Below are 22,119 nucleotides of genomic sequence, written 5' to 3'. Positions count from 1 at the left end.
GATAGAGATAGTGGATAGTTGGAATCTCCCGCGATGAAGCTATCTCTGAGGGCCTTTCACTCACTCACCGCAGGCAGGTAGGTGGTCTTTCTGTCTTCTACCGACTCCTCTCCGGCCTTGCTCCCCCAGCTCTCTCTGTGCTCTGTCCCCCAAATATTCCTACAGGTCGCACAAGATCTGCCAGCCACCCTCTGATGGTTAAACTGCCGAAATCTCGGCTCTCTGCTCACCTTCACTCTTTCATTCCTCTTTTCTCCCGCCTCTGGAACAAACTCCCACACTCACTTCAATCACACTCCTCCCTCCAGGTCTTCAAAACAGCTGTTCACCACCATCTCTTATCTTCCCCCATCCAAAACCTTGATCTTTTCTACCCCCACTAATTCACCCCAGATCCACCTTGTTTGAAATTCCAACTTCTTTCCTGGAAGTCTTGGCAGTGTCCATATGTTTTATACCTCTCCCACCCCCCCCCCCCCTTCCCATGCCTCCCCCCCAAAGCCCTCTCCCTCCCACAGTTCTCTCGATGTCTCCATGTCTCTCGGTCCCTGCTCTCAAATGTTGTGTTTGTGTCCTTCCCCCTCTCTCCCCATCTTGTCTACCGCTCCCGATGTTATTTGTTTTGTGTGTCTGTTTGTCTTTCTGTGTGATTAATGTTCGCTCTTTCACGAGCCTCGATCTTGTATACAAAAAAAAATAAAAAAAATAGTGCTTCCTGGCACTCCTGAGGGTAGACACACACTGGTTTCGAGCTTGGTGGAAGGAACTGAGATTGCCTTCAGTTGGATTTGCCTTCCAAGAGGCAAAGGCAAGTTGTTTCAGGACAACTGCCTCACCACAAGTTTCAGTGTACCATGGACGGGAGGAAGGGTAAGACAACTGAAGACGAGATGGGATAAATCTGTGCATGAGAGAGAGCAGTTTGCTTTGGAAGAATTCCCAGGAAGAATTTATGTCAGAGGCAGTAGAGATGGGAGACCAGTCCAGACGATTGATGGCTGCTTGCAGACCGTGCCAGTCAGCCTGAGTGAAATGCCAGACTCGTCGGCGCTGAGGAGGCTCTCTGAGAATGGCCAGAGAGATGTCCACTTTAACAAGCACATGATCAGAAGAACCGATTGGAGCAGAAGAAGATCAGCACACATTTGCAGGGAAGTTAGTCATAACCAAGTCCAGAAGAGAAGATACTCCATTGACTGAGATCCGGGTCGGGAAATTGACAGATTGTGTCAGTCCCAATGAGTCGCAGAAGTCCTTTGCTGAGGTGCCATGGCTGGTGAGAGAGGAACCCACACCCAGCCAGCTGGCATGATGACAGTTGAAGTCGCCAATATGAGGAAGAGAGAGTTTGGATGAGTTGATAGAAGTTGGTCCATGTTGTCTGACAGCGAAATGTAAATGGAGTCGTCACTGTTTGGAGGATGGTACAAAACACATATGAACAAAAGATGGGAGCGGAGAGGAAGCCATAACCAGAGGTACTCCTGGGGGTGGGGTGGAGAGAGGTTCGTGCAAGGAGAGTGAGGAAGAGAGTTTTTGATAAAGATAGCCACCCCACCACCAGGACGAGGCTCAGGTCTATCATACCGGAGGAGGGAGTAACCAGGAAGAGATATTGAGGAATCAGAGACATCTTGAAGGAGGAAAGTTTCTGTGAAGCAGATCAAGTCTGGATTGTCAGAAGCAACCTGAATGGAGAGATCAATCAGGTTTGAGCGAAGGCCCCGGATGTTTGAGGTCCATACCGTTAATGAGGAGAGAGGGGGAGCATCGGGTGCAGGACAGGGGAGGGGAGGGGTAGGGTCAGATGAAGGATGAGAGGGGGAGGTAGGAAGAGCAGTTCATTGTGTGGCAGAGATTACAGAAGAGTTACAAGAAAGGGAAGGATGAGGAGGACGAAAGGTTTGATGGTGATGGGATGAGGCACAGTGAGGGGTTGTTTGAGGGGGGGGACAGAGGAAGGTCGAAGGTTGGGGGAGGTGAAGGTATGAGATAGAAGGGAGACGAAGTGGGGAGGAGGCAGCTTTGAGAGGGAAGTGGGAGGAGGGAGAATTTGGGAGGGATGGTTGGGGGGTAGATTTGAAGGGGAGGGGCAAAGGGGGAGATTAGGAGGGAAGGGGCAAGGGGGTAGATTTGAAAGGGATGGGTGATGGGGAAGATTTGGAGGGGAGGGGTGATGGGGAAGATTTGGAGGGGAGGGGTGATGGAGAAGATTTGGAGGGGAGGGGTGAGATTGGATTTTCGAAAGTGTACGATTAATGGGAAACAAACATTTATTGCAAAATGAGTTTCTTGTGACCTTCGAGTCAAAAATACGTTTGAGGACGCTGGAGGGGGGGTGGAGAGCAGGAGAGTTTAGGGAATGTCTGAAAGATGGAATTTTTTTTTGGAATGAATAGATTTGGTGAGCAAGTCGAAAGCAACCTTTTAAAGAGGAAGAAGAAAAAGGTGTTGTAATACACGATAGAATACAGTTCTTCAGGGGAAAGTTGAAACATTTTAAAGTTTAACAGTGAAAACTATCTGGGGAAATGTGGGTGAAACATGTGATTGAAGAACGAACGAACGAATAAGAACAACGAATAAATGAATAAGAACAACGAATAAGAACAGAGAAGGAAATGTTTTTTTTTTTTTGTTGTTTTTGAGTTGAGATTTTAAACAAGGACGTATGGGGTGAAAAGACTGGGAAAAACAGAGAAACGAAAGTAGTTGGAGCACAATAGATGGACCGCTGAGAGAAAAACAAAGCCTCAAGGTCGGACACTGTACTAGGCCTCAAAAGACACAACACGAATTAACCGACGATATTTTATACAGGTATGAAGGATTAACACCGAGAATCTTCCTAGGGACACACTATACGTACACACACCATAAAATAAATAGTTTTGACGAAAATACAAATGGAAACAATTACTTAACTTCGATAGAGTGGAGAGCGTGTACAACTTCGAAAAAATGAAAACCTCGCCGGCAAGACCAGAAGCGGAGGTCAAAGCGGAAGAAGGTCCACTGATGGACCTCTGAAAGTTTGACAAAGATCTATTTGCCCAACTATGAGAAAATTGGCAACAATAGCTAAACAACTCTGTATAGATATGGTGGAAATAGCACCACCATTAATGGTAGCTGGTATTACAAATCATCTTCCTTTATCTTCTTCATAACATAATGAAACCTTCTAAAAATTATGATGATATGGCGTATGATATGTTGTGATCAATAAAGTTTCATTCAAAAATGACAATTCAAAATTACATTTCCAAGAATGTGCCGCAGCACATTGCTCCCCAAAGGTGGACTGCTAGTATTGTATAAAGGAGAAATGCCCAAGGAGGTATCTATGTATATATTGCATCAGAAATATAGCAAGATTTTCATCCACCACACTCATCCTTTCATGTGCGTCCCCATACATCATCTTTTTCCCCCTTTACTTTCACCTGTGTAAAGCATATGATGGCTTTGAAAGCAAAATTAAGGCTGAGATTTGAGTGCAGGTATTGGGTATTCATGGCAGCAACATAGTGCAAATGCTGTTCTCGTGTTTCTGTTGCTGTCAGCGATCTGTCAATGCGGTGAGATCGTTTGAGAGCAGCTCCCCCTCAGAGCACCCGAAGCCCAATGGACAACCTGTTGCAGCGATGGCAGTGCTACAGTGGGGTAGAAGCCCTCATACTCCTCGTACAAGGCATTCTCCACACGTCTCATTGACATTCCTTCTCGTACAACAACGTCCTTTCCCATGCCAACATTCTTCTAAGGTAACGTGATGCAATTTCATTGTTATACTAAACATCAATGAAAATTTCGCATTAACAAATGTTCAGCCAGGTGATTTGGGCCAAATTGGACCAAAAACTATAATAGCAGGATATCTCAAAAAGTTATGGACGGATTTGGATGAAACTTGTTGGACCGGTTGTGTGTGTGACAAGGAAGAATCGATTCAATTTTGGTGAAGATCCGGATCCGGATCCAGCCAGCAGAATTTTTAAAAAGTGATTCTTCACCATTTTGGGAGATCGGGCCAAAAACGATATACAGCAGGATATCTCAAAAGTTGTGGACGGATGATTTTGATTAAATGCCATTCTCTATTGTGATTTTTCTGGTCTACTCTAGGATACAACAACAACACAACAGTCATTTTAAGGCAATTTTCCCTGCTAGAGTGGGGGTTAGCCTTTGGTCTACTCTAGGATGCAAAACGTAAACTGTTCACCTGGCAGAGGTATGCTCTCTACTGAGTGCTGTTCTAGTTCAAAAAAGTTAAGGACGGATTATGACGAAACTTGGTGGACAGGTTGTTTGTGTGACAAGGCCGAATCGATTTGATGTTGGTGAAGTTTCAGATATGATATTTTTTAAGTGATTCTTCATCATTGAGAGATGGGGCCAAAAATGATATGTAGCACAGTATCTCAAAACATTATGGACGAGTTATGACAAAACTAGGTGCATGAGTTGGGTAGGTGACAACAACAAGGCAATTACATTTTGGTTCAGGTCTGGATCCAGATCCGCCCCATCAGTGGAACACAAAACGTAAACTGTTCAGCCTGGCGGAGGTGTGCACTCTACCGAGTGCCGTTCTAGTTCATGTGTGGAATTTTATAAGCCAAGCATGCAATTTGATTTTTTTTTTTAATTTCAATGCCAGAGATTAAAGTGGAATTAGGGAGTTGAGGAAACCATCAAAAATTTAATTTCCAAACAGGAACCCTCACAGACTGCCTGCAACCTCAGCATCACCACTCCAACGTTACACGTTTACCTTTCACCAAAGATCCACAAGGCCAACAACAATGACTGCCCTAGAATTTCCACTTGTAGCTACACGACCAAACTGATCTTCAGTTATCTTGATAAAAAGACAACTCCTCCAGTTAAATCTCTACCCTCCTTCATAAAGGACACCAATCACACACAATTTTCCAACAGTTAAGGTTTCCCTTTTCATTCGCCATGGACGTGAAATACCTGCAGACTGCAATTGCGAACTACAAGCGTCTTTGGGCGCTCAAACACTTTCGGTCGCCGTACTACAAATGAACCAAGCACAGAAACTCCTCTACTCTACTCTACCTTGCAAACTCGTCCACATTTTCGATAGCTTTTTGATTTCCCATGAATTCTACAAGCAGACAAACAATGTAGCCATGGGTCCCAGCTCTGCAAATCGTTTTGTCGGTTATATTGAGCGACAACCTTTCGACCAGACCAGATTTTTGACCACACACATGGACTTACAAACAAACATACACGACAATACAAGACTGTTGGACAAGACAAACACAGCCATCGAGTTGGGGGAAGTGCCATCATTTTCCAGGGTACTCTGGGTACCAGCAACGTCACAACAATGGTGCCGTCTTTCCTAAACGCACTCAGCGGGGCATTTCCTCAGGGGGAATTTACTCCTCCCCATGGATGCCAACCTATGGGGATTGTCCTTGCTCTTAACATTTTAAATGCTGTACGTCAAGCAAAGACGCAGCACGTAACATTTTAAAAAGTCCTTTATATTAAAGTTTAAGGCCTGGCCTCGATGAGGACTATATAGTCTGTGACTGGAGCCTTCAACATAAAAAAAGAAAAAAGTATGACTCGGGCAGGGTTTGAACTGCCAACCTCCCAGACCCGGAACGTCGCTCTAAACATTACGACCACCGAGTCAGTTTATAGACTGTCAATTACTTTCACTACCTTTCTCGACATCAATGTTTCAGTTAAAGAGAATGGACTTGCCACCACATGACAAACCGAGAGATTCACACAGCTACCTGCAATATTCATCTTAAGATCAATTGCATATTCCCAATTCCTAAGGCTTAACCATCTGTGCAGTGACAAGTCAGACTTCAAATACAAATCTAATGAGATGTGCAAGTTATTTGCAGAGCTTGCCTTTATCACCCCCGTTGACGCTAGTGCTCCAGAGAACGTCCGTCCACCCATAACACTGCTCACTTTACAACTACTGAAGAAGAAAAAACCAAGAAAGGATCCTGTTCACATTGATCCACCATCCCATCAACCTTCCGGTCAAGAAAATCATCCAGAAGAAGTTCAAGCTGTTACAAACTGATCCTAAAACTGCCTCGATTTTCCCACCACCACCTCTCATTTCTTTCAAGCGGGAGAGATATTTACGAAATTCCCAGGCACGCCAGACTCCACTTGGGAAAGGAGACAGTTCCATCAATAGCAGCGCATTGACTGCACGAGTGGAGGAAGTCAGAAAGCCAAGACTGAATGTGGCTTTGTATACCATGCGCAGCGAGTTTGGCAAGCGGAGCAGAATACGAGACTGTCGAGTACCCGAGATATGCCCATAACGACTTTTTTAAATACCAACTTATACCAGAATAATTGGTGTGTAGGAGAAAACAGTTTGAAATTATTTGGTGATAGTCTGTTACTGAAATGCCACGGGTTAAGCAAGAAAGCAGCACGTACCATTTTTTAAGTCTTTGGTATGACTCACGTAGGGTTCTAACAACTGACCTCTCAGACTTAGAGCGAATGCCCGAACCATTATGCCACTGAGTTTTCACATTAATCGAATGCTCCTCACCATCATGCCGTCACAAACTTTCAATTATACTGTAAAAGTTTCTGCTCCCTTTGGCCCCTTGTTTTTTTTTTGTTTGTTTGTTTTTTTGTATACAAGATCGAGGCTTGTGAAAGAGCTATCATTATTCACACAAAAAGTCAAACCGACACATAAAACACAAAATAAGGGGAGCGGTAGACAAGATGGGGAGAGAGTGGGAAGGACACAAACATAACATTTGAGAGCAGGGACATCGAGAGAACTGTGGGAGGGAGAGGGCTTGGGAGGAGGTGGGAGAGGTATTAGGAGAGGTTCAATACAGCTTGTGGGCCTCTCCCCAGCAATTTTCTCAATGGGGACAGGGGTTGCCCCACCTCATCACCCGATACCCATACCACTCCTCACTTGAATCACTGACAAATACCTTAACATAGCCATGGATTCCAGATTTATAAAGCACTCGGAGCTTGAATGCATTGCTTCCCATTTTACTGCAGTACAATGAAGCTTCCGATGTAAAGTTTATTCTGCTTCCGCTGAAAGAATGTGACAGTCATGGGAAGCGAGTGTGCAGAAGTATGGCATGTTTTACCTTTTCAGGTTGACCGTAAACAAAAGCGTTTCACCCGAAAAAGCAGAACACACCAAACAAGGTCATTAACTTTGAATGAAAGCTACCTTGGGACTCACCTACATAGTGCATTAGCAAAACAGCAAAGCAAAGCACAACTTTATTTCCCCTTCACCAACCTCCCTCCTCTCCACTTCCTCCTACCCACCAACACCCTTTCACCTTTCCATTCCCCAGTTATAATGTCAAAGACATTCTTATTTCATCTACTTAAACTCTCCTCCTTACCTTCCCATTTCCCACTTTCCTCCAACACTTTACAACACTCCCTCTTAAACTCCCTCACCTCCTCCTTTCATTTTACCGCACACCTTTGCACATACTACATGTAAATTGTACACACTCTCTCTCTCTTCTCATCTTTAACCAAACACAAATTGCACAACCAAACACAAAACACAAATTGCACAAACAAACACAAGTGCACCACATGATTGTTGAGGTGTGGCACTCAACTGTAAAAAAACAAACAAACAAAAAAAAACACCTTTAGAGGCCATTTTTCCCCGAAGAGCAGGGGTTGGCCTTTTTCGGGCACCATGGTCCCCTTTTTGAAGCAATGTTTTATGGCCGGATGCCCTTCCTGCCACCAAACCCTGTTAGTCAGCTCTTACGACACACAGGGAATTACCAGTGAACTGATTCTCAATTTGCCGACCTCGGAAGAATGACAGGCTGATTCAACCACCCTGGTGTTAATTCAGCGATAGACCCGGATTCGAACCCAGGATCCGAGGATCCCAAGCCAGCACCCTTACAGCTAAACCAACACCAGGCTCAACATCAAGAACAAAACAAAACCAACACCAAGAGTGTTGTAAATGCAACTCTACTGTGCTGCACGAAAATCGCATCATGTCTGAAGATGTGCTATTTTGCACCAATGTGCAAAATGATCTTTCGCTTCTCATTATGACATCATCCTTACAGCACTTTTGCAGAGCTGCTTCATATTGATAAAATTGTAGTTAGTCGTGTTTACTTGTAAGATCAATTTTTCTTTATTAATACCACACCAAAGGGAGAGATTTTTCAACTTCCTCTTTACCAGCTCATTGTTTAGACTTAAGAGTGCCATTCTGAACAGAGACACTACTCAAAATTAAATAATCCTGCTGTTTGGCACCACAACATCCAAATACATCATAGTACCTCCTCCCCCACCCCCCAACCAACTCATAACATCTCCCCCAACTCCACCCCTAACAATGCCCCACCCCCAAACAACCAAGCCCTCATCCTCACAAATTTCCAGTTTATCCTTCCTGAGACTTTCCTTCTGCATCTACCTTGTCCACCCCATGCACCCTCCTCTACCCATCATTCCTCCGCACACCCATTTTTTGGCCAAGTCTCCCTCTATTTTGGCCTTTAACCTGCTGTTGGTGTCCCCCCCCCCCCCCTCTCTTCATTCTATTACTTCCTGATCCGTTCAGTGTACTAGCTCTTCCACGAGCCGAGACTCTATAACCGAAGAAACTGTGGGCCAACATGCTAAAGGCAAGGCCTCTTCAACTGTGCGAATAAATAAAGTCTGACGATATTACAATCACAACAGAAAATGCACTCATAACCCTGGATCACAAAATAACAAAAGCAATATTTCAGAGAGCTGCACCACTCTTAACTGACAAGCTCAGGAAATAAAAATTGATTTTAATGAATAATAAAAACTAAACTACAATACTGTATTTCAATTGTCGCATGAAACTCCTTTTATGCAAACCACAAACAGCACAGAATTTCCTGCCATCAAATAAGGATATTTCCTGAAGTTTGAAACTATAACAACTCGAAATCATAAGTGGTAATAAAATAGCCATTTTCTGATTTGGTTGATGACCTTGTCGGCACGTCCCACATAATAAAAGACTGCAATTTCTTGCATGAATGACATTTTAAAACTGTTTCCATTGTACCCAAACGTCCTTGTCCTCCGTGCAATATTTGGAGAGGCTGCTCCATAAGCAGTAGATTAAACCATTAAAAAAAAACTCATTAAAATTGCGAAGCCAAATAATTTAAATTTGTTTTTTTACAAATGCTTTTTCGTCCCTTGTGACTTATTGCCACGAACAGTCAACAGAACGGGACTTAATCAATTAGCCAATACAAATAGGGAATTTTAGGATATCTTGCACAAGTGACAATTTCTGCAATCAGACAAACAAACTCCTCTCCTCCTTTGGTATCCATGGAAATCTCCACGCATGGCTGGCGGACTTCCTCTCTAGTCGTAGTCAACGTGTGGCCCTGAATGGGTTTCTCTCATCTCCTCTTCCTGTTCAGGCTGGAGTTCCCCAAGGCAGTGTTCTGGGCCCTGTGCTTTTTCTGGTCTTCATCAATGATCTCTCCGACTCTCTTGAAAATCCTATCACTTTGCTGATGACTCCACTCTCTGCCGCTCCATTCCTCATCCCTCAGATCGGCAGTCTGCAGCCTCCTCACTCTCTGCAGACCTGGACAATATCACAGACTGGGCAAACAAGTGGAACATGTCTTTCAATCCTGACAAATCTCGCACTCTTACGATGTCTCTCCGAAAAGACCGACTGGACAACCTTCCCATCCACTTTCTGAATAATCCTCTCCAAGAAGTTCTGTCAATCAAGCTTTTGGGTCTCACTATCTGCCATGATCTTTCCTGGGAAAACCACATTTCAAATCTGGCCTCCAAAGCCTGTCACCGACTGGGCATCCTCCGTCGTGCGAAGTCCTTCCTTGGCACACCTGAGCTCCTCACCACATATAAGGCTTTCATCCGCAGCTCAATGGAATACTGTTTCCCCCTCTGGGCTGGTGCTCCTGCCTCACACCTAGCTCGTCTTCACGCTGTTGAAACCAAAGTGTTCAGAATCATTGGAATCTCCCGTGATGAAGCTACCTCCGAGGGCCTTTCACTTACTCACCGCAGGCAGGTTGGTGGTCTTTCTGTCTTCTACCAACTCCTCTATGGCCTCGCTCCTCCAGCTCTCTCTGGGCTCTGTCCCCCAAATATTCCTACAGGTCGCACAAGATCTGCCTGCAACCCTCTTCTGGTGAAACTGCCAAAATCAAGACTCTCTGCTCACCTTCACTCCTTCATTCCTCTTTTCTGCCGCCTCTGGAACAAACTCCCTCACTCTCTTCAATCCCACTCCTCCCTCCAGGTCTTTAAAACAGCTGTTTACCACCATCTCTTATCTTCCCCCATCAAAAACATTGATCTTTTCTACCCCCGCTAATTTCACCCCAAATCCACTTTTTTGAAATACCAACTTCTTTCCTGGAAGTCCTTGGTGTCCTTGTGTTTATACTTTTCCCTCTACCCCCCCACCCCCCTTCCCATGCCACCTCCCCCCAAGCCCTCTCCCTCCCACACATTCCCAATGTCCCTGCTCTCAAATGTTGAGTTTATGTGCTTCCCCTTCTCTCCCCATCTTGTCTACCGCTCCCCTTTTTATATACTTTGTTTGTTTGTCTGTTTGATTTGTTTGTGTGATAAATGTTAGCTCTTTCACGACCCTCGATTCTGTATACAAAAAAAACAAACTCTATGCCAAAGTTAAATCCTGTTCACCTTCAAAAGAAGTGTTTGGCAAAATGATAGTGACCCAGGCCAGAAAAGGAAAAGAACAGCTAGCCAATGCAACAAAGGAATTCAAAAGCAGGAAAAATAAGAGATGCCAACATTGAGAAATCAGGATATGTATTTACTGCATATGTTTATGTCTATACTAGCGGCCTGCAAGACAGACACCAGCTGTCTGTGCAGAGCTGAATGCCACCTTCTTTGATGCCAAGACGATTTTGGGTCTGCCTTGTTGTCCTCACATCTGTTTATTGAAAACTCGATGCTGAGTTTCTCTGTTTTGTGCTCTCAATGCAATTAAATAAGTCACAGACAAACATGCTCTTCTTCTTGCCTTATTCTCTCGATTTCTTCTTAATTGTGCTTCGTCACAAGAAATCATCCTATTCACATTCAAAACGCACTTTTCAATTCTAATTCACGGATTCGGATGAACACTTGGTGGATAGGTTGGGTTTGTGACGAGGATGAAATGATTCGATTCCGGTAACAACAAAAAAAAAAATTTAAGCGATTCTTCACCATTGAGAGATGGGGCCAAAAAACATATACAGTCACGTGAAAAAGTAAGTACACCCCATGTAAAGTTTTGACTTTTTCAACATATTTCAACATACAGCTATTTTATCTTCATTTCAACAATATTGATAGATAACGGTGATATAATATAACAAATATCATGAAACATTTACATTTTGTAGTCCATTGTATAATTTAAATAAACATAAATGCAAATTTCGCATGTGGAAAAAGTAAGTACACCCTTGGCTCTAATCGGTGGTATTGCCCCCTTTGGCAGAAACAACCTCAAGTAGGCGTTTCTTATAACTGTCTACCAGTCTCTGACATCGACTGGGAGAAATTTTTGCCCACTCCTCCATGCAGAATTCTTTCAGCTGTGCGATGTTTGAGGGGTTTCTTGCATGCACAGCTCGTTTCAAATCCCTCCACAACATCTCGATGCGATTTAGATCCGGGCTTTGACTTGGCCATTCGAGAACCCTCCATTTCATTCTTTGCAGCCATTCCTTGGTGGATTTACTGGTATGTTTAGGGTCATTGTCATGTTGCAAGGTCCACCTTCGGTTGAGCTTCAACTTTTCGACAGATGGCCTCACATTATCCTCAAGCACCTTCTGGTACAATGAAGAATTCATAGTGGATTCTATGATGGTGAGCTGCTCAGGCCCTGATGCAGCAAAGCTGCCCCAAACCATAATATTTCCACCACCATGCTTTACAGTTGGTATCAGGTTCTTGTTGTCAAATGCTGTCTTTGGATTTCGCCAAACATGTCTTCTGGTACTGTGGCCAAATAGCTCTACCTTTGACTCATCTGTCCAGAGCACATTGTTCCAGAAGTGCTTGTCTTTGCCTCGGTGTTCATTGGCAAACTTTAGTTTTGCCCTGATGTTCTTTCTGGACAGCAAAGGTTTCCTCCTGGCACACCTCCCATGAATGAATGAATGAATCATTGTTTTAAGGCCATTTTCCCCGCTAGAGCGGGGGTTAGCCTTGCGGGCCCCATGACAATCATGGTTCCCTGTTTGAGGCAATGTTTTTATGGCCGGATGCCCTTCCTGACGCCAACCCTTAGTCGCCTCTTACGATGTGCAGGGATACAGTGTACCTATTCTAAACCGGGGTACACACCTCCCATGTAGATCAAATTTGTGCAGCCTCTTGCTAATGGTAGACTCGTGCACTTTGACATCAACAGTGGCAAGAGCTACCTGTAGGTCGCGTGATGACATTCTGGGGTTTGTAGAGACTTCTTTCAGCATCTTGCGGTCTGCTATCGGGCTGAACTTGCTGGGGCGGCCTGGCATGAACAAGTTGGCAGTTGTTTGGAATCTTCTCCACTTGTAGATGATCTTCCGGACAGTCGAATGATCGATTTCAAATTGTTTGGAGATCTTTTTAAATCCTTTCCCAGACATGTAGGCATCTATAACCTTCTTTCTGAAGGCCTCAGAGGGCTCTTTTGATCTAGGCATGGTGACGCCGCACACTTCAACAACAAAGAGCAAACCAAACTAAATGTCTGAGGTTTAAATAAGACAGGTTCCTCCAAGATCCTCTCTAACGATGTTCTAATCATTTGCACCTGAGCTGGTGCACCTGATTCTAATTTTAGGTATTTGAAGTCGTGATAAATGTAGGGGTGTACTTACTTTTTCCACATGTGAAATTTGCATTTATGTTTATTTAAATTATACAATGGACTACAAAATGTAAATGTTTCATGATATTTGTTATATTATATCACCTTTATCTATCAATATTGTTGAAATGAAGATCAAATAGCTGTATGTTGAAATATGTTGAAAAAGTCAAAACTTTACAAGGTGTGTACTTACTTTTTCACGTGACTGTATAGCTTGCAAATTCAAAAGATTGTGGACGGATTATGATAAAACTTGGTGGATGACTTGGGTAGATGGCAAGAAGAAGCCGATTAGATTTTGGTGTGTGACAAAGACAAATGGTACGAATGCAGATCCGGCCTATCAGTGGGATATAAAACATAAACCGTTCAGCCTGATGGAGGTATGCGCTCTACTGAGTACCGTTCCAGTTAGCGGAACTAACCCCCTCCCGCGCAGCAGGAGACCGGGTTTTGCAATCACTTGTGTGTGTCTGTGTCTCTCCAGGCCGTAACGTTTCTACCATTTCAGCTTTTGTCATGAAATTTTCAAAAAAAGCTTTATTTTGATAATATGGAGAAGACAAATTAACAATTTTGTCAAAAGTTCAAAGGTCAGCATCACCTAAAATCGTCAATTTTCATCCGATTTACCTGAAATTTAAATTTTGAATTTGCATATTAGGTCAATGAATTGGTTCACCAATCAAAAGCTAAAAGCCAAAATTTTTTTTTTTTTTAGATATAAAGCTCAAATGTCAAGGCTGCATAAAATCATCAATTCTCATTTTGTATTTTTTAAAACTGTTTTCTTTATGTTGAGCATACGGAAGAAGATGTCTGCATACAAGCGGACGCGAAAGGGCTTTGCATTTTCAGCTGCTTTCTAGTTACTAATATTATTCGTTTGGTAGTGTCATTAATGATTTCAGGTTATTATAGGTAATATATATTATTCTTATGTCCCCGGAGGTAGAGCATCTACCACGGAAATAATGCGTCCGGTTCATGTATCCTTATTAACACAATGCTTAATGAACCCTGGTCTGCACAATATTGCTACTTCGTGAATCTCTCTCAGGAACCTATCCTTCGCACAAATCGGAGTATTATTCAAATAAATGAAATAAAAAAAGACAAGGAAGAAAACATCCAAGACAACCCTGGAAGTACCAAAATCATTCACAAAGAAAGAGGTGGCGGCAATGCCAAGTCTCATCAAGGTGAGCAACCGCCTTGAAATACAAGACAAGTTATAAAAAAAACAAATACAGTTCAACTACACAAGTGTGGCAAACTAAAATGAAACCTCAAAGATGTAGGAAGTATGAAATGATATTTTCTTAAAGCTGCGTAGATCAATCATAGGATGATAGGAAGCACGTTACAGGAAGTGAATTCCAAAGCGAGACAGCACGAGGGTAAAAAAAACTATTTGCATAGCATTTCGGTCTACTCTTTGGATCAGATACAGTGTATGGATGTGCAGCGATGGCAAGTGGCAAGATCTACATAGAGCTGTAGAACAAACAAAGAGTGGCAACTTACCTATGGTGAGAGAGTGGTTGAAGAGTTGAACCCTTCTCTGCACCAACCAGATTACCGATGTGTTTCTGGAACCTATCAAGTAAGGATAAGTAGCAGGCTGGGTCTTCAGGCCAAATGTGGAACACGTTCCTATCAGCCGCCGGACCAATTACGCCCAGTGACCCGATGAAGACCATCAAGAAACAAGTGACTACTGCCATGTGTAAGTTCATGATTTAAGCCTACTCACAAAACAGGAATGGAATGCCATGAAACCCACTGACTGTCACTAGAGGCATAGCTGGCTTCCAAAAAGATTCAGGACCCTAGCCCCCTTCAATCTTCAGATCCTACCAACTCCAATAAAACATTTAGCACAGAGGCATGTGGAGCAAAATAGGCTAATCGTTATAAAGTGGCCTATCATAGCCAAGGGATTAAAATAGATTCTAGGTACAGAAAAAGAAAAAAAAACATTCGGGCCACGTGCCCCATGGACCAGTGCCCAGTGACGCCCATGTCTGTCACACCACACTTCTACAGGTTTCCAAAGATTCACAAGGAGGGTGCACCCCTATGACATATCATGGCCCTCTGGGGAACACCCACATGCAATCTCGCTCAATATATTTTCCACCGATTCAAGCATTTAACCCATTCGAGAAAACAGCGCAAGGAACGCCAAAGACTATCGAACAAATCAGAAATGCTCACCCCGAGAGCTACAAAGTTATGGTCACATTTGACGCAATGTCATTGTTCACATCCATACCCATCAAATTGGCAATGCAGACCTTAGAACACGACATCACTAACAAACATAAGCTAGCAGAGCTCATCGCCCAGTTGGTGATGCAACGCTTACAACGCACAAGCACTTCTGCGTACTGCGATTCAGTAAACTACAAGAAAACCATTACCCGGGTGCGTTCTTCAGATCCTGTCACCGGAAACCCATCCACAGCAGCAACAGGCCAATTGTGTCAACAATCAGTCGTACTAGCAAAGATACAGAAAACACTTCCAAATCTGAGAGCCACAGTCCACAGCAGTACAATGTCAATTTCACACACAAACTTGTGCTTTCCGATTTGCCTGATGCGTCTTTCATTGGTCTAGCACCGCCTGCATATAGTGTTAGCCTTGGAGATTTTAATTCCCCAACCGATTGGCTCCAGTCTATATCCGATGTGCACTGGCAGTTTTCGCTCAGCTGCATCTAATTAAGATTTATAAGATTTAAAAGAGGAGAACGGCACTCTTCGACATCGTGACATCGACCGATATGCGCCCGCCCACATTATGTATTACATCACGATACATACTTGTACCAAGTTTGATTTAAATCCCTTCAGCTGTTCTCAAGTATCACATTTTTACCTGACATGACCTCTGACATTTGCTGAAATCTAATCAGTTCATCTTTTTATCATACGATATAAATACTGTATATACTTATAACAAGTTTGGTCAAAATTGCATCTCCGGTTCACAAGTTAGCACAGTAACATAATTTGTTCACAGAATTTGTTCATTCACAGAATTCTGTGAATATGGGGGCATTGTTTCAATGGGAAAAAGTGGGATAGGTTTCCCGACAGGTCGTGATTCACAAGGGAAAATCAAAAATACCGTGAAAAATCGCGAAAAACTGTGAATATGCGAAGCACAGGGCCGCAAATGTCGAAGCAGGTCACATTTTATGAACCACGAATACACAAGATCTGCAAATATCAAACCCGTGAATGCCAGTGTTTTACAGTATTTATACATTTATTATGATTTTGCATTGTATTAATCAAAATCACTATATATTCAAACATTTACACATATATTAAACACATAAACCTTGTATTAATTAAAATCACTCTAGGGCCACCTTGTACAATCACCATTCGATATTTTCAAGGGAGCACATTGAATCACATTTACAGATATAAAAAAGATAAAGAAATCAGAATCTAAGTGTTTAATATCACACGGAGCCAATTTATATTTCCAATGAAAAATTTACATGGAAATGAGGGAGGGGAGGCAATACCCAAAATAAATAAATAAAGCGGGATTACCTCAGCTGAAAACAGGCATCACTTCAACAAAATTACCTGCGTTCCTTAGCAGACAGGTGTTTATGTGTGTGGGCGTTTTCCAGCATCTGTGTAAAGAGAAACGCAAACAAAACAACAACTGGGGTTTATCTGCCAAAATAAAAACTTAAAATGTTAATTAGCTGACTAGCTTTATCATAATTTAAATGTTTAGAGTAGATGTACTGTATAGCCCAATCTGGGCTTGCCAAATGAAGTGTTTTGCTGAACCTTGCCCACCAAACGTCTCCCCCCCAGCCCTTTGTATTTTTCATTGTTAAATGTGCTTTATCAGCTTTTGTCATCAAATTTTCAACAAAGCTTTATTATGAGAATATGGAGAAGACAAATTAATAATTTGGGCAAAAGTTCAAAGGTCACATAAAATCGTCAATTTTCACCCGATAGACCTGAAATTTTAAGAATTTGCATATTGGGTCACTGAATTGGTTCATCAATCAAAAGCTAGAAGCCGATTGTTTTTTTTTAATCAAAAGGTCAAAGGTTAAGGTTGCGTGAAATTACCAATTTTCACCCGATTGACCTGAAGTTTAAGGAATTTGCATATCGGGTCACTGAATTGGTTCACTAATCAAAAGTTTGGAGTTGAATGTTGTTTTGTTTTTGTTTTAGATCAAAAGGTCAGGGTTGCATAAAATTATCAATTGTCATCAGATCGACTTGAAATTTGAGCAAGGTTTGCATATTCGGTAACTGAAGCCTATTGCTTTTAAGGTCAAAAGGTCATGGTCACCTAAAAGTCAATTTTTTTTGTATTTTTATATCGCTGTTTTTGTCCTGTTTAGCATATGGAAGAAGAAGTCCGAATACAAAGCGGACATGGACGGCTTTGCATTTACAGATGCTTTCTTATATAACATTAATTTTTTTGATTAATATTTTTCCTTTCTCCTCATTGGCCTTACAACTGATGGCCCTCTAGCCGAAGAGTACTGGTTCTCTTTTGAATTGGTCCAATCAGCGGTGTGCATGAGCCAGGTGACCAATGGGCACACCTGATGACGTCATGTGAGGGACTGGTTTTGAACCGAGTTTCTGTGGAGGAAGTTCAGTTGAGAGCCAGGAACCTCTCGGGTGAGGTCCTGTCACAGTTTGGAGCAGGGAATCTAAGAAGCGAGGACTTTGTGCTGTTTCTCCCAGGCTCTCCACAGAAGCCTTGACCACAACTCACTACAGCAGCATCGCTGGGGTTCTTTAGCCCCCTGCCACACACCCTCTCTTCCCAGTTGAAGGAGGAACTGGTCCAGCCATCCTGGGGACCACAAACACTGAGTTTGCCCAGAAACCCACCTTACAGCACGTCGCATTTTGGACAACTGCAACCTGTTCGTCTCATCGAATTTAGGCCAGGGTACTGCGCTCGGCTCTACCAGGCTTGAACCACCCACCTTGTTTATTTTATCCCCATGCATCTGCTAACCCGTTTTCTTCTGTGTATCTGACTATCTCTTGAGAGAATCTGTGTCAATAAGTAGAGGTTAAGTTAGATTAGACTGAGATCTCTATACTTTATAAGCATGATCTATTTTCTGTTTTGGACGTCACTTCTTCTTCACTTTAAAAAAAACTTATTGTTTTATGTGCTCCCTTCCCTGGTGTCGTATACACATTTTATTAAACTATCATTCCTGTAGTTTCTGGGATCGATAATTTCTCTGTGCGCAAACAAATTACCAGTGGACATTATGAGCGACGTTCTCAGTCTGCGAAACCAAATTGACATTCCCAACATTTTAACATTTTTCTGAAAAACTACAATAACTTTGCAAACTACTTCTATGTTGCAATGCAAGTAACAAATACTTCTATGTTGTATGCAAGTCCACAGAATAGTGAGCGGTACAACTGCAGAAACAAACCCATGTGTCCTGTCTTGCCAACGTTGCCTCATCTTCACCTCTCGACCCAAACATCCTGCACACACAGTTCGTCCTTGGGCTTAGGCAATTGAAAACATCAAAATACATGACACTTCAGAGATCAAAAAAGGTCATAGGTTAGCATCGGAGCCCATTGGTCTGATAACATCATTAATAAATAGCACCGCAAAGCAGGCGTAACCCCTCAGCCCATGCATGGTGAAAGGAAGCATTGATGATAATTTGTTATTTGAAGCGAAGTTGTATACTGCAGTAGGAACTGCAAGTAATGAAATTTTCGCCCATTAACCCATTAACCCATTTCGTGCCCATGAACCTTCCTCTGCTCAACCCCAACACACACTGCAAAAATGGATTTAATCTGACAAGTCGTTCTGCTCGAAATTGACGGAAACCAATTTCAAGATGGCTGCCGTGGCGGCCATATTGAAAATCGCAGCGCGCCCATTTTGGAAAAGCACCTTCCTCTACTCAACCCCAACACACACTGCAAAAATGGATTTAATCGGACAAGCCATTCTGCTTGAAATTGATGGAAACCAATTTCAAGATGGCTGCCGTGGCGGCCATATTGAAAATCGCAGCGCGCCCATGTACCTTCCTCAACTCAACCTCAACACACACTGCAAAAATCGATTTAATCGGACAAGCCGTTCTGCTCGAAATTGACGGAAACCAATTTCAAGATGGCTGCCATGGTGGCCATATTGAAAATCGCAGCGCGCCCATTTTCGAAAGGAACCTTCCTCTACTCAACCCCAACACACACTGCAAAAATGGATTTAATCGGACAAGCCGTTCTTGAAATTGACGGAAACCAAAAGTTGACGGACGCCCGGATGGCTGCCCGCCCGCCCGGACGACGCCCGTGACGACAATACCCCTTAGCCCATTGGTCTGAGGGGTGATAAAAAGCTGAGAAACCTTCCCTTTCTCAGAGCAATGATCATATTATTTGATGCAACTTATATCCTGCTTTTCATACTAAAATACGCAATTTGGTGTCGGTCTGTCTGTCTGACCATTTTTGACCGCGATACATTAGGTCGTTATTTATCCAATCTCAACCAAACTTGACAGAAGGACGAAGAGTCACACAATGAAGGTTGTAGCGAATTAATTTGCCCTCCTCCCCAAGAGGGTTTTTTTCCACTGTAGAAGTATAAAACTTCTAAGTAAGCGAGTTATCGCAGGCATTCCAATTGAAACCTGCCCCTTATCCTCTTAATTGATAAAATGCATTATAATGACAACAAACTCCAATGTTTTGTTAATGAGATAGAAATAGTTCAGTTATTTGATGAATCTTAACAATGCACTACTCACAATAGGTTAGGGATATTGGCAGGTTCTTCGGTGTGGTTGATTTTGTGATTAATTATGTTGAAAAAAGTTGTTGGTCCTAATTCTATGGTTATTAATGAGTGTGAAAAAACACAGCATTCTTGATTTCAATACCCCAACCCTAACCCCTATAAAAAAAATAAACTCACTCCCACAATATCCCTAACTTATTGTGAGTAGTGTACTACGCTATAGTTATAAGAATCTTCCAGAAAAAAAAAAATATATATTATTAAGGATGCGTGTATATACAGACTTGGCATTTAATATGGAATATTTTTTTTGTGGGGGTGAACTTACTTTTCAAGATGACTTAGAACCAAAAGTTCATTGGAATTATATTGAAATTATTATAGATTTTGTTAATGTGACCTTTAAAAGAAACAAAAACCACATTTGACATTTCAAAGCAAATAAATTGATCCTTGAAAGTGATGTAAACTGATATCGAACTCAATTCACGGACAGTACTGTGTTAAACTTCTGTAGGTTTCCAGAAGTATCTCTTTATTTTGCACATTAGCCAAAAAAAAATTCAACAAAAACAAAAGCTAAATTATGACTGGGATTACGGACAGTAAAATTACAGTTCAGTGCTTCGTGTAACCCCCACGAGCATTCAGGAGAGCACGTACACGTCGAGGCATGCTGTTCACGAGATTTGCCAAGGTTTGGCCAGGAATCGCTTGCCATGCAGTGACAATAGCCTGCTGCAATTCACGCACAGTGGTGGGCTGCTGGACCAAGTTGTCAATTTGACACGTTAATTCTGCCCACAAGTTCTCTATCGGATTCATATCCGGGGACATGGCAGGCCACTCCATATGCTCTTCACCACGGTCAGAAAGAAAGTGTTGGATCATGCGAGCACGATGAGGCTGTGCATTGTCATCTTGGAAGACAAAGTTTCCTCGAAAGGCTGCACGAGCAAATGGAAGCAATGTTTCTTCCAGAATGACCCTGTACTTGAACTGGTTCAGGTTTCCATTCAGAACAACCAGGTCAGTTTTGCCCCCTGCATGAAAAGCAGCCCAAACGGTCACCCCACCACCTCCAGCTTGGACTCTTGGTACTATACAATCTTCGTTGTGGGCTTCATGCACTTGTCTGCGCACTCGGACGCGGCCATCTTGACGATAGACCAGAAATCTAGACTCGTCACTGAAGGTCATGTGATTCCAGTGTCCTGGCTGCCATTGACGGTGCTCTCTGGCCCACTGCAATCGGCGCTGGCTGTGTTGTCTGGTCAGGCGTGGCTTTCTCAGGTGACGCATGGCACGATAGCGTGCTTGAACCAGTCTTGGTTGACTAGCCTTCTGGATACACGCACATATGTCAGTTGCTGCCACTCAGCCCTAAGCCGATTAGCTGACTTGGTACGGCCATTGCAGACTAACCGGTGCAGCTGGCGATCATCTCTCCTTGTGGTTCTGCGTGGACGTCCTGACCTCGGTATTGGAGTAGGGACACCCCTCTGAGCATTTCGTTTCAGGATCTTTGACACCTGACCTTGAGTGATGCCATACTGCCGAGCAATAGCATGCTGTTTCATGCCAGAATTTCGTAAAGCCACCACTCCATGACAACCAGCATTGTCAAGTTGACGGACCATCTCCAGAGGAAGCGGCAATAACTTTTGGAGACGTGCAGCAGTTGTTTTCCACTAAAACAGAACGCAACAACCCTTATATACCCGATTGTGAAGCCAATCGTCAAATGTACCTGTCCTTACATTTTGTCACGCCACCTGTGATATAATCCTGTTATTGACTTCTTGCTGCAAAAGACAATCAGTGACATGGTTCTTTCAACAAAGACATCACCGAAGGGTAAAAGAAACTCACCAGATTGATATACTGAGTTCAGAAAGTAAACCCAAGTCAAGAAAAAAAAATATATTCCATATTAAATGCCAAGTCTGTATATGTATTACATTTAATCAAGCTTAGGAATGTAAGAGTACAACTCAGACTCCGGTTGACTCAAGAGTTGCCTTTGTGATGGAAAAATATACATACTCTCATTTGCAGTCCTGTGTCAATACTAATTTGGGGATAAGGTCTGTGAAAGCTTTGTTGTACAAAGACAATTATCTTCTGGTTCAAGTGACCAAATTGAGAAGATACTGACTTATCAGAGATCCCTCATCCGCCGATCTACCCCCTCCCCACTCCCCACTTTATCAGTAATTCCTCATCCCCCCAATCTACCCCCTCCCCTCCCCACTCCCTACTTTATCAGCAATTCCTCGAACCCTAATCTACCCCTCCCTAATCCCTTATCAGAATCCCTCGTCCCCCGATCTCCTCCCTCATACCCCTCCCACTTTGAGGATCCAATCAAATCTTCT

At 42.9% G+C, this 22,119-nt stretch overlaps 1 protein-coding gene across 2 annotated transcripts in view; it reads right to left on the bottom strand.

The window, feature by feature from the left end:
• NEMF (nuclear export mediator factor) overlaps positions 1-22,119 on the bottom strand; it is a 199,524-nt gene that overhangs the window by 47,459 nt on the left and 129,946 nt on the right. For both annotated transcript variants that reach the window (XM_078786744.1, XM_078786745.1), the window contains 2 exons: positions 18,405-18,459; positions 16,543-16,592 (listed from right to left, as the gene is read on the bottom strand). In XM_078786744.1, the coding sequence (XP_078642870.1) occupies positions 16,543-16,592; positions 18,405-18,459 (105 nt within the window). The remainder of the gene's footprint in view (positions 1-16,542; positions 16,593-18,404; positions 18,460-22,119) is intronic.

The sequence above is a fragment of the Myxine glutinosa genome, chromosome 11 (genome assembly GCF_964187855.1).
Source record: "Myxine glutinosa chromosome 11, kmMyxGlut1.1, whole genome shotgun sequence".
Taxonomy (NCBI): Eukaryota; Metazoa; Chordata; class Myxini; order Myxiniformes; family Myxinidae; genus Myxine; species Myxine glutinosa.
The sequence above is the reverse complement of the archived record's forward strand: the minus strand, read 5'-3'. Positions and strand labels throughout refer to the sequence as shown.